The 22,349-nt window shown below is 35.3% G+C and overlaps 1 protein-coding gene across 5 annotated transcripts in view; it reads right to left on the bottom strand.

Moving 5' to 3' along the window:
* Window positions 1–22,349, bottom strand: part of ARHGAP42 (Rho GTPase activating protein 42) — a 287,887-nt gene that overhangs the window by 74,522 nt on the left and 191,016 nt on the right. For 4 of the 5 annotated variants that reach the window (XM_041730578.1, XM_041730579.1, XM_041730580.1 and 1 more), the window contains 2 exons: window positions 13,173–13,283; window positions 1,011–1,115 (listed from right to left, as the gene is read on the bottom strand). In XM_041730578.1, coding sequence (XP_041586512.1) covers window positions 1,011–1,115; window positions 13,173–13,283 — 216 coding nt within the window. The remainder of the gene's footprint in view (window positions 1–1,010; window positions 1,116–13,172; window positions 13,284–22,349) is intronic. The other variant, XM_041730581.1, reaches the window with a different exon arrangement.

The raw sequence follows: 22,349 nt of genomic DNA, 5'->3' as shown, positions 1-22,349 counted from the left end.
ATCTAGAAGAAATAAAAAAAGCTAAAACACCAAACACAAGTAATAAATAAATCCAATTACCTATTTCTCATGGGACACTCCAACCCCATAGTTCCATTTACTGACAAAAATTCTCAACAAATAGACCTTTCTATTTGTCAGGTTTGATAATACAGGCATTTCTTCTTTTTTGTTTTTTAAATTTAAGTGATGCTTAGCATCTGCAAATTTGAATTTGTATAACTATGAAATCAGATATTAAAAGGTTCAGACAACTTTACAACATATACCCTAACAAAAATAAATAGGATGTTTATAAATCTCAATTAAACTTTAAAGCAGTTGCTACGACTGCTTAAAAACCATTTAAATTCACTCTTAGAAAATTAAAATAGCATATATATTACATGCAATTTCAGAGAGAATAAAGATATTCCTTCAGTGCTCATGTACAACCTTTTCATTTCACAAATATAAAAATGTTACCCTTTCAGAAAAAAAGACTTGCCTAAGGTCACCCAGTAAAATAATGAGAACATTAGATAAAGGCAAGTTTCCAACCTTCCAAGTACCTATTATCTATACCTCAGTAATATTTATTTTTGTGGAAGTTCCTAAATTTTTCTAACATATGAAGAATAGTTCTTTACTGGTATACTTTCAAACCAGCAGCTAGGAAAAAAAAAACGTTTTAATATATTTATTAGATGACTTTCCTAAATTAGATAAGTTTTTTAAACACTCCAAGGTTTAGCTTGGTTATAGTTAGTTTCTCGGCAGCATCTGATTCACTAAGGAGAGGCAGTGAGAGGGCAGCCCAGGTGGCTCAGCGGTTTAGCGCCACCTTCAGCCCAGGGCATGATCCTGGAGATCCGGGATCCAGTCCCATGTCAGGCTCCCTGCATGGAGCCTGCTTCTCCCTCTGCCTGTGTCTCTGCCTCTCTCTCTCTCTCTCTCTGTGTGTCTCATGAATAAATAAAATCTTAAAAAAAAAAAAAAAGGAGAGGCAGTGAGAATAAGTATTGTCTTACATTCTGCAAGTTGAACTGAAGCTGTTGCTTATATGGTGCAAATTCCTGGGCGAGTTCATATCCCTCATGGTAAAAAGTAAATAAACCCTGAAGGAATGACAAAAGCTGCAAAAAATAGAGAAATGAAAGAAACCATGAAATGTGTTTAAAAAAAGATAATCATCAAACATAATAAAGTGGGAAATTATATTTCATTTTAAATCCTCAAGCATTTCAACTCCTTTATGTGGCAAAGCAGACACTTGAGTTATGAATGTGAAATCAACGACTAAAGTTAATTTTTACTTTCTTTTTGGTAAACAGTGACAGGGACAGTTGTTATATTAACTATTCTACTCTTTAAATGCATTGAAGAAATATTCAGAAGAGACTATTAATAGGAACAAAGACCAACATGAACATAGGTCCTACCCTAGAAGAGGTTCTAATTCAAATACAAAGATAAAACATGTACAGATGTGAGGAAGACTAACCAGTAAATTAGAGATAAGGAGTACCCAAGGGAAGAAGTAAGAATTTGACCAGACAAGAGGAATAGCACAAGGTGGCAGTACTGATCCAGGTGTTAAATAGACAAGAGTTTGGCAAGTAGTGGGAAGAACTGAAAACAGTAGAAAGAGTTGATCAAAAACTTGGAACTGGATACAGATTTTTCATATAAAGAGTTGGAACAAAATCTTCTTTAGGAAACCACAATGTCTATTAACCTTCTAATCCTAAACTCACATGTGCTTATTTATTATGGTCTTACTCATAAAGAAAGAATGGATCTCCATGGGCTTATAGGACACAGTCATTTATATAAGTTATAACTGAAAAAACAATTACATTTTTTCAACCTAATTCACTGGGATTTTTATTACAAACTTGTCCACCAATTTGATCTCTTCCTGCCATAAAGTTAGAAAATATTTTTCAGAAATGGCTAATGTTTTTCTAACTCAAATACCACATTATGTCTGTAAGCTATTATTTTAAACTAAAGAAGAAACACTTTTTGAAATTTTCCTAAGTGAATAAACATCCCACAGTTTCCTCTGTCTGGGGAAACAGGGATTTAGCTAAGCACCAACTGGTATGTGTGTTATGTTTTCCAACAGATAAATACTCATTCTATCTGAAAACAATTACCTAATGCTTTTCTTCTATAGCAAGTCTTCTTATATAAGTAAGAAATCTTCTTATATAAATAATTTCTTACAAAGTTATGCTCATGTCAGAAAGCATATACTAAATCACTGGGTTTTAAGTTGTATATTTTAAAGACTCTCCTCATTCAACAATTCCTGATATGTCAAAATATATGTTTTCCAATTTTAGAATTAGTGTACACTGTCAATTTTATATCAATTGATAATTATTATCAAAACTAAATACTCAATAGATTATTCTTTACTAAAATGATGCTATAATATATTTGTTGAATTATCCAATAATTTAAAATACATAGTCTGCATATATTGTGGCCTCATTAAAAAGAATTATAGCATTTAATTAATTGATATTTGGATATACAGATTTAGAAGTTTTCAGAGATACACTTTTGACGTATACAGACAACACTAGTCTTTGAAAGATCCAGATGATAGTTCATAAAGTTGTTTGAAGGAGTATTATTTGATGTTTTAATGTCTATAACTGGTCCCCAGTTAAATTGTCTTGTTATTAACCGGATGTCCTACAAGGAGGGTGCTATCATCCTAAGTATACAGGATTTTATTTTTAATTAAACTTATAAAGAAGATGCGGTAAGAATATCTGAAGTAAGTCTTCTTGTAAAACACCAAATCCCCCCAAGATCTGTCTAAATAAATAAATCTATTGGTATTTTCTAACAGAATTTATGTTCACTCAGTAGCAGACAATGCATGCTGAGTACCTAACTAGAGAAAGGACAATTTTGAGGAAAGTACAGAGAAGTTACCTATAAAGAACCTTCCACCTTTTCCTTTTGTTCTACATCCAGTTTGGAAGCAACTTTTGTTGTTTAAAAAGGACAGCGTGTATGAAATAGCTGCCTCTAGATGGCAGTAAAGTAAAACTTTTTTTTTTTTTTTTTTTTTTTTTTTTTTTTTTTTTAGTAAAGTAAAACTTTTTTAGGTTTGAATCTATACTAGCTCATTTTATCCTCAACAAATTCCAAGATGCTAAATTAAGGTAACTTAATAGGACAGCCTGAAAATCTTTAAGAATTGCATTTCCTAGATGTAATTTTCTTTGTTCAATCTGCATGAGTGGAGCAGTGTGGGAAAGACTACTGTCTCAGCTTAACCACAAGGTAAACCTGATCTTTAAAATAATAACAACCAACTAAAAACTACTGAAGAGACAAATTAAGTTTTTTTTTTCAAATTAAGTTTTAATATTAAATCACTTTTGGGGTACCTGGGGGGCTCATTCAGTTCAGGTCTTGATCCTGGGGTCCTGTGAAGGAGCCCCACCTCAAGCTCCCTGCTCAGCCAGGAATCTGTTTCTTCCTCTCCCCCTCCCCCTGCTCATGTGCATGCATTTTCTCTCTCAAGTAAATAAATAAAGACCCCAAGATTATGACCTGAGCCAGAGATAGACACTTAACCAACTGAGCCACCCAAGCACCCCAAAAATATTATTTCATTTTTATCATCAGTAATAGCTTATATAGCACTTTATTATTCCCAACAGTTTTAGAATCAAATTACTATTTGTCACTCCAATAACCCAACCAAATATAAACATTGATACTGCATTTATAGATAATCATTTAGCAAAACCACTACAACACAGCAAAGGAAAACCATATTCATAATTCCCCAGCCCATTAATCACTGAGTTTCAAGTCTTAAGGCCCAAAGTTTCCAGTGATACCATGAATGACAGAGAAAAGTAAGAAAAGGGGCTAGGGCCTATACCATGAATGACAGAGAAAAGTAAGAAAAGGGGCTAGGGCCTAGCATGGGGGTGAGGGAAGAACTCTGAAGCAATGACGCAGTAATTCCAGAACTGCTCCTCAAACTAAGCAGAAGAACTGGGATATAAAGGCTTTTATAATGATGTGATTCATTCCTTGTTCCCAAAGAAATTAATAACCGAAAATCTTAGGGAACCCACTATCTAGACTACTAGAACTGATAAACAAGTTCAGCAATGTTGCATGATACAAAATCAATACACAAATGCCAACTCAATTTCTATATATTTGGAATGAACAATCTGAAAATGAAATTAATTCCATTTATAGTAGTTTCAAAAGAATGAAATACTAAGGAATAATTCTTAAGTACAAAATTTGTTATCTTTGAAATGTATAAAACACTGTTTAAGGAATTAAAGAAAGTTTAAATAAAAGGAAAATACTTCATGTTCATGAATTAGAAGACTTAATACTGTAAGGATGGCAATATTTCCTCAAAATGATGTACAGATACAATGCAATCCCTGTGAGAAGCCCAGCAACTTCTTTATAATAACTGACAATGCTGATGCTAAAATTCATATGGAATTGCAAGGGATCCAGACCACCAAAACAATCTTAAAAAAGTGGAACTAAATATTTAGACTCACAGTTTTCAATTTCAAAACATGATACAAAGCAATGGTAATCAACACAGCATGATACTGGCACAAGTATAGACATTAAACCAATGTCTAAGAACTGAGAATCTAGAAATAAGCCCACACATCGATGGTCAACTTATTTTCACAAGGGCACCAAGACCATACAATGGGTAAGGAATAGTCTACTCAGCAAATGGTTCTTGGACCACTGGATAACTAAACACAAAAGAATGAAGTCAATGCTACTTCATACCATAGACAAAAATTAACTAAAGATGACTGAATTGTATGATATGAATCACATCCTCATAAGACTGCTTTTAAAAAAAATAAAATACACTTCACATACACTTCACGTACTATAATGCATAGAAAGAAGTCCAAATCTCTAAGACCTCCACATTTGGTCACTGGAAGCTTTAAGAAGATTGGAAACACAGGGCAGAGGCAAGGCATCAATGTCACCCAGGACAAGTGTCTAGCCTGTGAGTTAAACCTGTACTCTTTGCTACTCCTTACTTGGAGGAAACTTAAGGATACATTAGATGATACCCTAAAATAACTACTGAGTGCTTTAAGTTTAATATTTAGAGGAATATTCAGAGGAATTTTTTGAATGGAAATGAAAGAGTATAAAAATATTATCAAATAAATGGGAAAACTGAAGAAAAGAGGTCCAAAGATGAAAAGCAGCCAGTCAACTGAAGCCTGGGGAGAAAATTTTTAAAGAGGATGATAAAAGAAGGACAGAAGAACAAATGAAAGAATTGACTGACATGTGCATACATTCAATTAAAAAAAGGTAAAACTTTTTGAAATCATGCCTATGTATTGCATCAGCAGTCAAGAATCTATGGAGTTCCTAAAGGCAAATTTCCAAGATTTCAAGGGAATGGAATTCAAATGAAGTGGCTGGAGGTAGTAAACTGGTGTGGTCAAAAACAGAAACAACAAAGGGCTGTAGCCAACAAGGTAATTAAAAGAGACATACAAATGACCAACAGACAATTGAAAAGATGCTCAACATCACTCATCCTCAGGGAAATAAAAATCAAAACTACAATTAGCTATCACCTCACACCTGTCAGAATGGCCAACATTAACAATAAATGAAACAACCAGTGTTGGCGAGGATGAAGAGAAAGGGGACCCCCTCTTACACTGTTGGTGGGAATGTGAACTGGTACAGCCACTGTGGAAAACCGTATGGAGGTTCCTCAAAAAGTTAAAAATAGAGCTACCCTACGACCCAAAAATTGTATTTCGCAAAGTATACAAAAATACTGATTTGAAGGGATACATGCACTCTAATGTTTACAGCAGCATTATGAACAATGGCCAACTTAACAGAAAAAGCCCAAATGTCCATATGTCCACTGACTGATAAGTGCATAAAGAATCACAAACTGAAATTATATATATACATACATATGTGTGTATATTCATATATATGAGAAATATATATACATTCTATACATACATACATACATACATACATATATAGATACAGTCATCAAAAAGAATGATCTCTTGCCATTTGCAATGATGTGAATGGAGCTGGCACATGTGGATTTTGCTAAGCAAAAGAAGTTAGAGAAATATGATTTCACTCATATGTGGAATTTAAGAAACAAAACATAGGGTGAAAAAAAAGGCAAACCATTAAGCAGAGTCTTAACTACACAGAACAGAGTTGCTGGGGGTGGGGGATGGGTTGGATGGGTGATGGGTGTTGGGGGACATCTGTGGTAGTAGGCACTGGGTATTGTGTATGGGTGAGGGATCACTGGGTTCTGCACTGAGACTAGTATTACACTGTACGTTGACTAACTACAATTTAAATAAAGCCTTGAAACTACAGAAAATAAAGAAAAAAAAATTAAGCCCAGCAGAAGCTACATTTAGATAAGGTCTTTACATGGCTGATTTCTAAAACAACATATAAGTGGATGAGTCAATCAATCCAAGGCAATGCATTTTTTCTTACTTTTCCAAAATTCTATTCACTATCTTAATTGCTTTTGCAAATTTCAAAAATAACATTAGCTAGAACTAAGTCCAAGAACCAATACAGATTTTAAGATGTATGATCTGAGGACAGCTTTATTGTTTCATTTTTATAAAATGACTTTATTTAAGTTTTCAGTAGGTTAGAAATTTACCTGTAGTCCCAAAGTTTTTTGGGAAAAAAAAAAAAAGACATGTCTTGTTTGCTCACTTTAATTTATCTTAAGTTGAATTTTCTTTTTTAAAAAATACCTTATTTATTTGACAGAGAGAGAGAGAGAGAGAGAGAGCAAGTAAGGGGAGCAGCAGAGGGAGAGGGAGAAGCAGACCCCTGCTGAGCGAGGAGCCTCACACAGGCCTCCATCCCAGGACCCTTGGATTATGACCTGAGCTGAAGGCAGATGCTTTACCGCCTAAGCCACCTGAAAATTATAGTTAAATTTTCTATATTAAAGCTAATGAACCATACTGAAAAAGAACACAAAAAAGTTTAACTTTCAAGACCTGTAGGTCTATATACTATTTGACTTTAACTTAGCAAGTAGCTGTTATTGAGTCTCAAAATTATTCAAACTTTCGACAACCCCAAAAGTATTTTATAGTATACTTCATGATATAATAAATTAAAAAGCTAAAGCATATTAAGCATATTAAGTGAAATTTTCTTTAGCAAGAGATTTAAAATTAAATTAACAGACTAAAGGCAGAGTGTCAAAAACAATATGTTCTAGTTTACATTAATGGTTTATTTTCATTTTTCACATTAATTTTAAACATAATGCAAAAAGACTAAAATGAAGTCTAAAAAGAATATTAAAAACATGGTCTTACAACATTTATTTATTTATTTATTTATTTATTTATTTATTTATTTATTTATTTCTTCATTCATTCATTCATGAGAAACAGAGGAGAGGTAGAGACACAGGCAGAGGGAGAAGCAGTCTCCATGCAGGGAGGCCTGACGTTGGACTCGATCCTGGGTCTCCAGGATCATGCCCTGGGCTGAAGGCAGCGCTAAACTGCTGAGCCACCCAGGCTGCCCTCTTACAGCATTTAGGTGTATATTTTAATGCATGTTAAAATTAAAAAATGTGTTTTTGAAGCAGTTATATCTGGCTTTGAAGCCACACAAAAACAATTCATCAGTATTGTTGTCATATGTAGTGCTAACAGTGTGAGAGCTCAATACTAGCTAATACTAATGTTAATGATCCAGTTACTTGCCTTGAATTGCCTCACCACAATACTGGGAACTACAATTTTTATTCCCAATTTACAGATAAAAACCTAAGGCACACAGAGTTTGAAAAACAAGCAGATTTGCACAGCTGTTAAGACTGGAGCTAAATTCTATCTTGCTTCCTCACAGGCATTATACTTGTCTGTCATTACAGGAAGAGTTGTGTGTCCACTGCAGCCTGGGCAGGGAGGGGACCACTTTTTAAAAAGGATGAAAAAAAAAGAATGGAAGAAGGAATAAATGAATAGATATGTGCACCTTTGCCAAAGTAAAAGTCGACCCTGTATTTTCTTCTAATTTTAAGTAATTAAAATAACTTTACAATACAATTTTCTATAGTCATCCATTTTACTTGGTCAGAGCAAGTGTTAAGGAAGCAATAATCATTATAATCAGGTATCCACTGAGACAGTGAATGCTACAACATGACCTCAGCTTTACATTCTGAATTCCTGGGTCTCCCTCTCTTGAAGTTTGTGATCTCACACAACTAACAATCTTTCTGTGACTTAACTTCCTCTTCTATAATAACAACTGCCTAATAATAAAGCTGCTGTATGGGCCATGTGAGATAACACAGAGAACACACACGACACATAGTAGTTGCTTGCAAAACATTAGTTTCAGCTAAGTATGCTAAAGAATATAATCAAAACACATCAACTGCAGCTGAATGAACCATAAGGGAGTTAAGTCATAAAAAGTATCTCTGGGTTTCTGAGTCACAAACTTTCATGTACCATAATATATTTCAAATACATTAGGGTTCAAGTCTCTTAGGTAAGATGTTCATGTTCAGCATACTTCAGAAGCTTTTTCTCCTAATTTCTCAAAATTCTCATAAGCTCCAAGCAATTCAGAGAGGTAAGAAGGACTTTAGATCAAGAGTCAGGAGATCATGTTTTTCCCTCTCTAATCTTTCCCCCTCATTTTAGACTTGAACTTATATATCTTGTAGGCAAATCTGAAAGGATGAAGTTTAGCACTGTTTAACAGAAATATAATGTGAATAAACTAATGTGAAATATTAAATTTTCTAGTAGCCACATAAAAAATCTTAAATCAAGTGAAATTTAATATTTTCCTTAATATGATTTATCCAAAATATTATTTCAATAGTTAAGCAATATAAAAGAGGTTTTGAGATATTTTACATACCTTTTTGTATCAAACCTTTACAACCTAGTATGTGTTTTACATTTATAGCCCATCTCAATCTAGACTATCATTTTGAGTGCTCAATAGCCATACCTGGGTGGTTGCTACCATACTGCATAGTGTACATCTAGAGATCAGTTAACTTAAATCACTTTCTATATAAGATATGATAAACTAAACTATATATGTGATAATTAAAACTGTGTGTCTAATGGAGAACTGAGTTTAAAAGCTTATTTTGTATCCTTTAAAAAAATTACAAAGATTTATAAAAAGTATATAAATGTCCCCTATTCTTCTATGTATTAGAACTGGCCTTTCCTCGAAATAATGGCATTGTAGGAATATTTATTTCTAATATAGTAATATCCTTTTACCCAAGGTTTTGCTTTCTGTGGTTCAGTCACCTATAGTCCACCACAGTGTGAAAGCAGATAATCTTCCTTCTGACATATCATTAGGTCAACAGTAGCCTAACAATAACAATATATTAACAACACCCACATTCCTCACCTCATTTCATCTCATCATAGAGGTATTTTATCATCTTACTTCACCACGAGAAGGGTGAGTACAGTAAGATATTTTGAGAGAGAGACCACATTCACATATCTTTTATTACAGTATATTGTTATAATTGCTCTATTATTAGTTATTATTGTTCATCTTTTACTGTGCCTAATTGATAAATTAAACTTTTATCATAGTTACATATGCATGTGCAGGAAAAAAAACACAGTATATATAGGGTCGTACCACCCTTGATTTCAGGCATCCACTGGGGGTCTTGGAATATATACCTGTGGATAAGAGGTGGGTACTATGGCACCTCTTGAATATTCTGTAGAGATTTTTTTATGTCAAGTAGTAAGATTTTTTTAAATATTTTATTTATTTATTCATGAGAGACACAAAGAGAGAGAGAGGCAGAGGCACAGGCAGAAGGAGAAGCAGGCTCCATACAGGGAGCCTGATGTGGGACTCAGTCCTAGATCTCCAGGATCACACCCTGGGCCGAATGCAGCGCCAAACCGCTGGGCCACCGGGGCTGCCCCAAGTAGTAAGATCTTGACACTAATTTACACAATGTAAAATTATCTCAAATAGATCAACATTCTTACTTTATGACATTTAGTGCCAACTATCATTCCCTACTTATAGTTTCTATTCTACTCTATGTCTTATAATCTGCAGAAGACAGATCCCAACCTTGGGCATTTTCCTTTAGTCTAATGTTTACTTGTTAAATAAATATGGGCTAAAACTACAGTAGACTATTAGACTTCTGAAAATGAAACAATGATGCAACAGGAATTGAATTTTCTGTAGAACAAAAAAAATTAAAGTTTTTTTTTGTTTTTGAAATTAAAAGATAATTTCTGCAAAATTAATTTGTAAATACATAACCTAAAGAGCAGCATGCCCATGTTTTATTGCTCCCATTTCCATTGTTCTCATTATTGCAAGGGAAATTAAATAGAACTCCATGGATGAAGCTGTATGGCTAGAAATGAGAACAAAACTAAACTGATAGCACTATTTCAGTTTGGCCAGACATTCCAATAAGAAAAATATAGCAGCCAAGAAAATATTTTGGAAGAAGTACAAATTTAACATTGATTTTGATTGTGGTGTCACAAAAAAAGGCATGCAGTACAGAAGATTTAGCAGATCATTCATTCCCATTTGGGATATAGTAAAGGGAAGGAATAAAACACCTTTCTTTTTTTTTTAAGATTTTATTTATTTACTCATGAGACACACACACACACACACACAGAGAGAGAGAGAGAGAGAGAGAGAGAGAGAGAAAGAGAGAGAGGCAGAGACACAGGCAGAGGGAGAAGCAGGCTCCATGCAGGGAGCCTAATGTGGGACTGGATCCTGGGTCTCCAGCATCAGGCCCTGGACTGAAGGGGCGCTAAACCACTGAGCCACCCGGGCTGCCCAATAAAATACATTTCAACTGAAGCACAGTTTCCACCTCTCTACATGTATTACAAAAGGATTTACAAATTCTTATCATTCCATCAGTCACCTGTGAGCTAACACTTTTATAGTCTTCTTATATGTATGATGTCATCTGACGGAATGGTCTAGTTCACTGTTCCCAGATAGTATATGGTATAAAAAAGGCTTTAACAGGGTAATAGGCTACCCACATGGCCCTCTCCAGACATGTCTCTCTCCAGGGGAGAGAGAGGGGAGTTTTACAGGTGTCAAAGAGTCATTCCAGCTGCAAGGAAGAAAAACAACAAAGCAGATGAGCATAGTATCTGAAAAGAATGGGAGCAGGTAAGGAACAAGCATGAAGAAATACCATCAGAAATAATGAGCATACACTAAAAGTTTAGTGTCAAGAAGAACTAAAATTCAGAAATCCCAAGAAATAGCTTCAAAGAAGGACGTTTGTCAGCAAAGGAGAGTGGTTTCAAAGAGCCATAGTGGGATTCAGAGGCAGGGCTTCATCAATGAGAAGGAGAACAGGAATTTTAAGTATTGGTCATCTTCCTAGACCGTGAGTTGTTAGGCTGCCTCGTTCTCAATGAGCCACAGATAACTTCAGCAGACCCCCTAACTCATACAAAATTTAATGAGATTCCCCTCAACTCCCCCCAACATCTACTAAATGAAAGATTACTAACTCATTTTCAGGAATTTAAGGACTTAGCTGTTTAGCAAACAGAACTTGTAGTTAAGACTGTTATCCCAGATAAAAGGTAAAAATTAAATCCCTGAGCCTGCATTGGTCTTTAGTTCCTTAAATCTGTCTAGTTGAAGCATTAGTCTTATACACTTGTCAAATGCCCAATTTATGGGAGAGAGTCAGGTTGCTTCAGCTAAAGGAAGAAAAGTGAAGCAGAAGTGGCTGGGAGCCAGGCAGAGACTAAACTCTTCTCAGCCTCTGCTCTGCCTGTTTCCCATTATCCTTAGGGAATCAGTGATGGGTTTCCATCAAGCAGTTAATTTTATCAAATGTGTTTTATAATGTATTTTCTTTTTCCTTCTCCCCATCATCTCCACTTAAATAGGAATAGGTACTTTATTTATTATAAACAGATTTTTTTAAAAGATGTTTTATTTATTTATTGAGAGGGAGTGTATGAGCAAGAGCACAAGCAGAGGAGGAGGAGGAGGAAGAGAGAGAGGCAGACTCCCCGCTGAGGAGGAGACACGTGGGGCTCCATCCCAGGGCCCCGGGATCATGACCCGAGCCAAAGGCAGACGCTCAACTGCTGAGCCACCTGGGTGCCCCTATAAACAGATTTTTTTGACAACTGACATAGAAACAAATATATGGATTAAATAATCTTTTAGATTACCTATGTATTTAAATATTATTATCCTTTCATTTAACAGGAATTGAGCATTATATATTAACAGAAGATTATCTTGACTTCTAGAACTTATCTGGATTCATTACAGATGATGCTTTACTCAGGCAATATTGTAACATATTATGCTAGTACTTGGGGAAAAAATGCTAAGAAAATGAAGTAAGCTTAAAAAGCCCAGCCACCTGTTTTTTCCTGTAATGCAATTTACATCAGAGAATCCATTACTTTTTACACTGACTTAGGAAAATAAATGACTTCATAGGGAAGTCAGGCAGATCCTATCCTTGTGAGAAGGTGGAGTGGAACAAAGGGAGAAATATAACCTTACGTTTTCTCCTTTCACCTAAAAGTTGAGTAAATGGGTCACTTCAGTGGTGAGCTAGATTTACTCAGGTATGTATAATGTAAATCCTTTTAAATTTTTAATTTTTCCATTAATAAGTTTTTAAGAGCAGTTTTAGGTTTATATAAAAATTGAGTAGAAAATATAAAGAGCTCTCATCTATTCCTTCAACCTCCACCCCACATTGTTTCCCCATTATTAACATCTTGCATTAATGTGGTACATTTGTCACAAATGATAACCCACTAGTGATACATTATTATTAACTAAGCTCTATATTTTACATTAGGGTTTACCCTTTTCATTGCACATTTTGTAGGTTTTCACAAATGTGTAATGACATGCATCCACTATTATAGTATCATATAGGATAGTTCCACTGCCCTAACTGTGCCCTGTATTCCACCTATTGAGCCTCCTCTACATTTCCCTTCCTTTTTGTCTTTAAAAAAATCACAATTTTCAACAGAAAAACATTACAAATTTTGTTTTCATAGGATGTGTTAGAACTACTATTTTGTAGGGAAACTGAAGCTTACCGGTTCAACAAATTCAAACTTCTTTTTTTCTTGAACCTCTTGAATTTTAAAGACATATTCTAGTGATGCTTCATAAAAATTTTGATGTTCTCGGTCAACCTGTGTATCTGCCTAAAGAGTAAAAAAAAAGGCAAATCATGACACACAGTGTAAATATTCATGGTTCTATGTAGAAAATGATTCAAATTCTGTTCTCTAAAATCTTTATTAAAAATTAAGATCTACAAAAAAGTTTTAATATAGCAATTATTATTATGTTTTGAACATACTGAGACCAGAAAAACACAGTCCTTGCACACCAGAGCTTATATGATATGGAGTGTGAAGTTGGGGAAAGTAAGCATACAACAGTCACCATAAAAAATATAAAAAAGGCATATAAATATATATGGAAATCGATGGGATCATAGAAAAAGAAACTAAATTCAGGAAGATGGTGGTGGTATGAGTTGAATCTTAAGATGAACAACTGGCAGTAAATAGTGAAAAATAAAATAGTCAACTCATGAGGAAGTAAAGAGGCATTAAAGAGACTGACTTTGGCTACAGAGTAAAAAAGTAGAGGACAGAAGGTTAAAATAAGGTTGGCATCACAACTTTAAAAAATCTTGGATATTTTATAACAAATTTGGATTTTAACTGAGGGAGAATCATTTGAGAATATTCAGTAGAGTCACATCATTAGATTAACTCTTAGAATACTGGTAGCAGAACCAAAAAAATTTCAATGGTCCTAACCCAGTGAATCATGCTCTAACACTGTTTGCACATTTATTATGCATAACTACAAGAAGGTTCTATTGATAAAGAGAGGGAAATGTTATCGAGATAATTTCCTCCTCCATTTTTTATGTTGCCTCCCCTCCATGCCCATTATCATCTGATGTCCTTTTTAAAAGGCTTTTTGTTCCCAGTTTTGTGGTCTACACTGCCAGCTAAAAAGCAGATGAAAAGAAAGGAATGGGCTCTCTGGAGTACTAAGTATCCACCAACAATAATTTGGGAACAGAAAATGCTTTGGAGACATTTTACAATGGTAATTTCAGATACAAAAGTTTTTTAAAAACAATAAAAGTTAGGTTTGCTGGCTTGGGTATCATAGCATATTAGTTTCATTTGAAATACCTTTAATAATTATTTACAATAACTTTATTTATAGAAATAAAGTAACCCAGTATTATGAGCAACTTATTAGAGATTTTTAAGGTCAAGAATTCTAAGTTTCCATCTAATATACAAAAAGAACATATAAGTCAGGTGGGAAATTTGAGCTTCCTAGCCTATAAATATATATATATATATCAACAAAACTGGCATTCTATATAAATTATTATATTTTCTTCTTATCACAGTATTTACAGAATGAATGGTAAGCAGGTATAGGTGGTGGTATGCTAATCGATGTTCAACAACTGGGTCTCTGGTGGGGATGCCTGATATCTCTGTCTATGCCAGTTTCTGTGGTGTAAATATTCCCAAAACAGCCAGTTCCAAATCACAAACCTAACATCACTGAATGTGGAAGTTAGAAAGAGATAAGAACATCAGCTCTCCAAAAGAAAGCTCCAGTACAACACTGGATGTAAAGGATGTAAAAATATTTTCAATATCAGAGATAACATTCTATGCCACAAGTTACTTCCGAAGGTTTTCTTTAAGAAATAATGACATTGATTGTATAGACTAGCACATGGGAACAAACTAAAATGTTGAAACACCTTTACAGCATAAGATGGCTGTTTGCGGTCAACAAAGCTGTGAGGAAAAGAGCAAGGTGTTCCTGAGTGCTCTCGCCTGAAAGACCTGCTTATAAGGCTGGTTGCTGCTGGCTTCTGGGAATGTGGAATTCAGGAAGGCACCTTCCACCTAAGAGTAGATCACAGTTATCTAAATTGTGCCAGTAATATGATTTACTTTAAACACCTGCTTTCTTTTTGGGAGTCTGGAATTTAAGAATATGATAAATAGAGACTACTTATGTGACCAGCCCCCTACAGACTATGAACATTCAATCTATAATGAGTTTCTAATAGACAACGTTTTACATGTGCTGTCACAACTTTGGGCTGGGAGAGTTAAGCATGTTCTCCTACTGGGAGAGGACTCTTGGAAGCTTGTGCCTGCTTTCCCCCAGACTTCATTCTACATGCTTTTGCTGATTTTTCTTTGTATCTTTTCACTAATATATCAGAGCAGTGAGTCCTCTTAGCAAATCACTAAACCTAGGAGTGGTCTTGGGGGCCCCTGACCTAAGAGTATTAAGTCATTTCCTCAGAAACTTATTGGCCATGCACAATCCCATGTCATCAAAATATGGGGAGTGGGGGCACAAAGAAGGATAAAAGAAAATAACTGCTCTTACAGTTTTCCATCAACTGTAGTCAACAAATATCAATAGATATTTTCCATCAACTCCAATCTAGACAACTATATTCAATATACCAAATCTGCTTTGAAAAGTCATCCAGAATGTACAAAGGTTACAGAACACTACAGTTGAATTTCTTTCCAGATCAAGATTTAGAAAGACATTCTTTCACTTAAGGTGGCTCTCTTTAGTATTTATGCTCATAGTGTGCGGTTCACTAGAAGCCACTTGCTCATATATCCACCAGCAAGTGTTGCTATGCATTTTATTTTGTAGTGGATAGTAGGATAACCATATAATTTATTGTCCCAATTTTTAAAACTGAGAGGGAACGTTAGGAATATTTATGCCAGAAAAAATATGTATAAACTGTTCTTTACAAGACAAAGGGAACTGTAAAGTCATCCTACTAAAAAACCAAGTTAATTTCTTAAGAAAATCATATAGTTCTGCAGATACTTAAATTCCTCCCCAACCACAATAAGCTACCTACATCAACTTAAGATAAACTTAAGAAAAAGCTTCATGTGATATTTGTCAAATCACCTGCAAAGGAGAAAGATTTAAGCTGGACTCTGAAAAATGAAGAGATTTAAAGCAGGTGGAGATAAAAGGAGAGGAATTTGAGAGAGGGAATAGAGTCAAGGAAAGTTATGTTTCAGTAGAATGCACGGTTTAGAATAATAAGAACTGAGAATTATCGCATAAGATAGAATGAGCACAAACTTCATCATATAGATGGGACAGAAACTTGAGAAGACATTGATTTGTCAAAGGAGCATTTCAAGAAGATTAAAGTAGGGATAGTGTTGGATATACTGATAAAAGGCAGGGCTGGGTGATTTAATGATAAAACAGCACTTATTTGATAGGGATAAAGGTGTTTATAAATCCCAGTAAGAAAAGGAAGTTGAAAGATGTGGGTGTGAGAAGCAAGGGGTGAGAAAAAGGTAAAGATAATTTTGATCACAAGAAATAATGTCAGCATTAACAGAGAATTAAAGCAATGAGAAGTAGGAGCAAAGCTGCGAAAATCATGTTGTGAAATTTCACACATTCATTAAGAAGTGATAGTCTGAAGTCCTGGGAACCAGCAGCAGGCAGTGCAGCTGGTCAGGCGTGATGAAATCATGACCCAGGAGACATCCATTAGGATGTTACAGAGGGTACAGAAGAAGAGATTTCAGGACACAGAGACTATAATAACAGAGGCATGAAGGTAGAATTGAAGGGATTCCCTTCACTTAGGAAGTGGAGATAAGAGGAACCTGTTGAAAGACTTTAGTGATACATGGAAAACGAAAATCTGACTTTCTACAAGAAACTCTTTTTATCGTTTCTTTTCTGGATTATAGAAGAACTATTCATTATTGTAAGCTTAGTTATTATTCATTATCATAACATAAATCTAAAAATATGAATTATACTCCAAATATTAATATCTTGATATGTAACACACAAACTTAAACCTGAAAAATACTATATATTCTGCTTTAAACTCTAATTTTTTCCCCAATTTAATCTAATGAATATTGTTCAATGTCTTTACATAATTTGCAAATAAATTTTTTACAATCATGTTACATTCCATTTTCATGAAGCTATATTGGTATATTTACTCCAATCATTCATTTGTGCCACTTCTGATGTTTCTGAATTTTTACACTGTGAATAACATCAACATATTTATACAATTTGGTTTTTTGCTCATGACTGATCATTCCTCTTAAGTAAATTCTGATCAATATAAATCATTTCAATTATCTTGCTCATTTAAACTTTGTTGAAAAAGTAGCCAAATTTACCTCAGGACTGACTGAAAGAGTTTATGTTCTCATCAGAAAAGCAAAAGTATACTTAGTTTCTCATACTTTCACTCTGTATGCTATCTTCTCATAAGTCACAATACTATCCTGCTGCAATTACTAAATTGCATCATTTTCTTAGGACATATGACATTGGAACTTAAAACGCTTATACAAAAAAAGACACTTAAAATGCTTATAATGGTTTATATTTCTTCTTTGATGAAATGCCCTTTTATATTCTTTTAAAAACTTCTTAAATTTAAAAAAAAAAAAAAAAAAAAAAAAACTTCTTAGGGTAGCCCCGAGGGCTCAGCGGTTTAGCACCACCTTCAGTCCAGGGCTTGATCCTGAAGACCCAGAATCAAGTAACATGTCAGGCTCCCCGCATGGAGCCTACTTCTCCCACTGCCTGCTTCTCTGCCTCTCTCTCTCTTTCCCTCTCATGAATAAATAAATAAATAAATAAATAAAATCTATAATAAACAAAAAAAAATTTAATTTTTAATTTCAATTAACATACAGGTATACAATTCAGTGATTCAACAATTCCATACATCACCCAGGGCTCATCAAACAAGCGCACTCCTAGATTCCTATAACCTATTATCACTCACCCTCCTGCTTACTTCTCCTATGGTAGCAGTCAGTTTCTTCTCTGTAGTTAAGAGTTTGATTCCTGTGTGTGTGTCTTTTTCACCTTTGCTTTTTCTTTATTTTATTTAATTAATTTGTTGTATATATTTTTTATTAGAGTTTGATTTGCCAGCATAGAGCATAATACCCAGTGCTCATCCCGTCAAGTGCCCCCCTCGGTGCCCATCACCCAGTCACCCCATCACCCCCCACAACCCTTTCAACTACCCCTTGTTCCTTTCCCAGAGTTAGGTGTGTCTCATGCTCTGTCACCCTCACTGATATTTCCCACTCATTTTCTCTCCTTTCCCATTTAATCCTGTTCACTATTTTTTATATTCCCCAAATGTATGAGACCCTATAATGTTTGTCCTTCTCCGATTGACTTATTTCACTTAGCATAATACCCTCCAGTTCCATCCACATTGAAGCAAATGGTGGGTATTTGTCGTTTCTAATGGCTGAGGAATATTCCATTGTATACAGAGACCACATCTTCTTTACCCATTCATCTTTCCATGGACACCAAGGCTCCTTCCACAGTTTGGCTATTGTGGCCATTGCTGCTAGAAACATCGGGGTGCAGGTGTCCCGGCGTTTCATTGCATCTGAATCTTTGGGGTAAATCCCCAACAGTGCAATTGCTGGGTCGTAGGGCAGGTCTATTTTTAACTCTTTCAGGAACCTCCACACAGTTTTCCAGAGTGGCTGCACCAGTTCACATTCCCACCAACAGTGCAGGAGGGTTCCCCTTATCCACATCCTCTCCAACATTTGTGGTTTCCTGCCTTGTTAATTTTGCCAATTCTCACTGGTGTGAGGTGGTATCTCATTGTGGTTTTGATTTGTATTTCCCTGATGGCCAGTGATGCAGAACATTTTCTCATGTGCGTGTTGGCCATGTCCATGTCTTCCTCTCTGAAATTTCTGTTCATGTCTTTTGCTAATTTAATGATTGGATTGTTTCTTTGCTGTTAAGTTTAAGAAGTTCTTTATAGATCTTGGATACTGGCCCTTTATCTGATATGTCATTTGCAAATATCTTCTCCCATTCTGTAGGTTGTCTTTTAGTTTTGTTGACTGTTTCTTTTGCTGTGCAAAAGCTTTTTATCTTGATGAAGTACCAATAATTCATTTTTGCTTTTGTTTCTCTTGCCTTCATAGATGTATCTTGCAAGAAGTTACTGTGGCCAAGTTCAAAAAGGGTGTTGCCTGTGTTCTCCTCTAGGATTTTGATGGATTCTTCTCTCACATTTAGATCTTTCATCCATTTTGAGTTCATCTTTATGTATGGTATAAAAGATTGGTCTAGTTTCATTCCTTTGCACGTGGCTGTCCAATTTTCCCAGCACCATTTATTGAAGAGACTGTCCTTTATCCAGTGGATAGTCTTTCCTGCTTTGTTAGTTGACCATAGAGTTGAGGCGCCATTTCTGAATTCTCTATTCTGTTCCATTGATCTATGTGTCTGTTTTTGTGCCATTACCACACTGCCCTGATGACCACAGCTTTGTAGTACAACCTGAAATCTGGCATTGTGATGCCCCTGGCTCTAGTTTTCTCTTTCAATATTCCCCTGGCTATTCGGGGTCTTTTCTGACTCTACACAATCTTGGTCCAACTCTCTGAAGAAAGTCCATGGCATTTTGATAGGGAACTGCATTAAATGTGTAAATTGCCCTGGGTAGCATTGACATTTTCACAATATTTATTCTTCCAATCCATGAGCATGGAATGTTTTTCCATCTCTTTGTGTCTTCCTCAATTTCTTTCAGAAGTGTTCTGTAGTTTTTAGGGTATAGATCCTTTACCTCTTTGATGAGGTTGATTCCTAGGGATCTCATGCTTTTGGGTGCAATTATAAATAGCATTCACTCCTTAATTTCTCTTTCTTCACTCTCATTGTTAGTGTATGGAAATGCCACTGACTTCTGGGCATTGATTTTGTATCCTGCCACACTGCCGAATTGCTGTATGAGTTCTAGCAATCTTGGGGGTGAGTTTTTTGGGTTTTCTACGTACAGTATCATGTCATCTGCAAAGATGGAGACTTTGACTTCTTCTTTGCCAATTTGAATGCCTTTTATTTCTCTTTGTTGCCTGGTTGCTGAGGCTAGGACTTCCAGTACTATGTTGAATAGCAGTGGTGAGGGAGGACATCCCTGTCTTATTCCTGATCTTAGGGGAAAGGCTCCCAGTGCTTCTCCATTGAGAATGATATTTGCTGTGGGCTTTTCGTAGATGGCTTTTAAGATGCTGAGGAATGTTCCCTCTATCCCTACACTCTGAAGAGTTTTGATCAGGAATGGATGCTGTATTTTGTCAAATTCTTTCTCTGCGTCTATTGAGAGGGTTATATGGTTCTTATTTTTTCTTTTGGTGATATGATCTTTCATGCTGATTCCTTTACGAGTGAAGCAATCAACAAACCAGCCTTGTGTCCTGGGATAAATCCCAATTGGTCATGGTGAATAATTTTCTTAATGTACTGTTGGATCCTATTGGCTAGTATCTTGTTGAGAATTTCTGCATCTGTGTTCATCAGAGATAATGGTCTATAATTCTCCTTTTTCGTGGGGCTTTGTCTGGTTTTGGAATTAAGGTGATGCTGGCCTCACAGAATGAGTTTTGGAAGTACTCCATCCATTTCTATATTTCAGAACAGCTTTAGTAGAATACGTATTGTTTCATCTTTACATGTTTGATAGAATTTCCCTGGAAGCCAACTGGACTTTTGTGTCTTGGGAGGTTTTTGATGACTGCTTCAATTTCCTCACTGGTTATTGGCTTGTTCAGGTTTTCTATTTCTTCCTGTTCCAGTTTTGGTAGTTTGTGGTTTTCCAAAAATGCATCCATTTCTTCTAGATTGCCTAATTTATTGGAATATAGCTGCTCATAATATGTTTTTAAAATTGTTTGTATTTCCTGGGTATTGATTGTGATCTCTCCTTTTTCATTTGTGATTTTATTAATTAGAGTCTTTTCTCTTTTGTTTTTAATAAGGCTGCCTAATGGTTTATCTATCTTAATTCTTTCAAAGAACCCACTCCTGGTTTTGTTAATCTGTTCTACAGTTCTTTGGGTCTCTATTTCATGGAGTTCTGCTTGAATCTTTATTAACTCTCTACTTCTGCTTGGTGTAGGTTTTATTTGCTGTTCTTTCTCCAGTTCCTTTAGAGTTAGCTTGTATATTTGAGTTTTTTCCAATTTTTTGAGGGATGTTTGTATTGTGATGTATTTCCATTTCAGACTGCTTTTGCTGTATCCTAAAGATTTTGAACAGTTACATCTTCATTTTCATTAGTTTCCATGAATCTTTTTAATTCTTCTCTAATTTCCTGGTTGACCCTTTCATCTTTTAGAGGATGGTCTTTAGTACCCAAGTGTTTGAATATCTTCCAAATTTCTTCTCGTGATTGAGTTCAATTTTCAAAGCATTGTGTTCTGAAAATATGCAGGGGACAATCCCAATCTTTTGATATCGGTTAAGACCTGATTTTTGACCCAGTATGTGGTCTATTCTGGAGAAAGTTCCATGTGTACTTGAGAAGAATGTGTATTCAGTTACGTTTGGATGTAAAGTTCTATAAATATCTGTGAAATCCATCTGTTCCAGTGTATCATTTAAAGCTCTTGTTTCTTTGGAGATGTTGTGCTTAGAAAATCAGTCATTTGCAGAAAGTGCCATGTTGAAGTCTCCCAGTATTATGTAAAATTATCTAAGTGTGTCTTTACTTTGGTTATTAATTGTTTGATATACTTGGCAGCTCCCACATTAGGGGCCTAAATATTCATGATTGTTAGGTCCTCTTGTTGGATAGATCCTTTAAATATGATATAGTGTCCCTCTTAATCTCTTATGAGAGGCCTTGGGACAAACTTTAATTTATCTGATATGAGGATTGCTACCCCTGCTTTCTTTTGAGGACCATTTGAATGGTAAATGGTTCTCCAACCTTTCATTCTCAGGCTGGAGGTGTCCTTAGGTCTAAAATGAGTCTCTTGTAGACAGCAAGTAGATGGGTTTGCTATTTTATCCAGTCTGAACCCCTGTGTCTTTTGATGGGGTCATTAAGCCCGTTCACGTTCAGAGTTACTATTGAAAGATATGAATTTAGTGTCATCATGATACCTATTCAGTCTCTGTTTTTGTGGATTATTTCTTTGGGCTTCCTCTTTCTTCCCCTTTAATATTTCTTGCACAGCTAGCTTGGTGGTCACATATTCTTTCGGTTTCTGCCTATCTTGGAAGCTCTTTATGTCTCCTTGTATTCTGAATGAGAGCCTTGCTGGATAAAGTATTCTTGGCTGCATGTTCTTCTCATTTAGGACCCTGAATATATCCTGCCAGCCCTTTCTGGCCTGCCA

This window comes from Vulpes lagopus, chromosome 15 (genome assembly GCF_018345385.1).
Source record: "Vulpes lagopus strain Blue_001 chromosome 15, ASM1834538v1, whole genome shotgun sequence".
Lineage (NCBI taxonomy): Eukaryota > Metazoa > Chordata > Mammalia > Carnivora > Canidae > Vulpes > Vulpes lagopus.
Note: the sequence above shows the minus strand (reverse complement) of the source record. Positions and strands in the feature narration are given on the sequence as shown.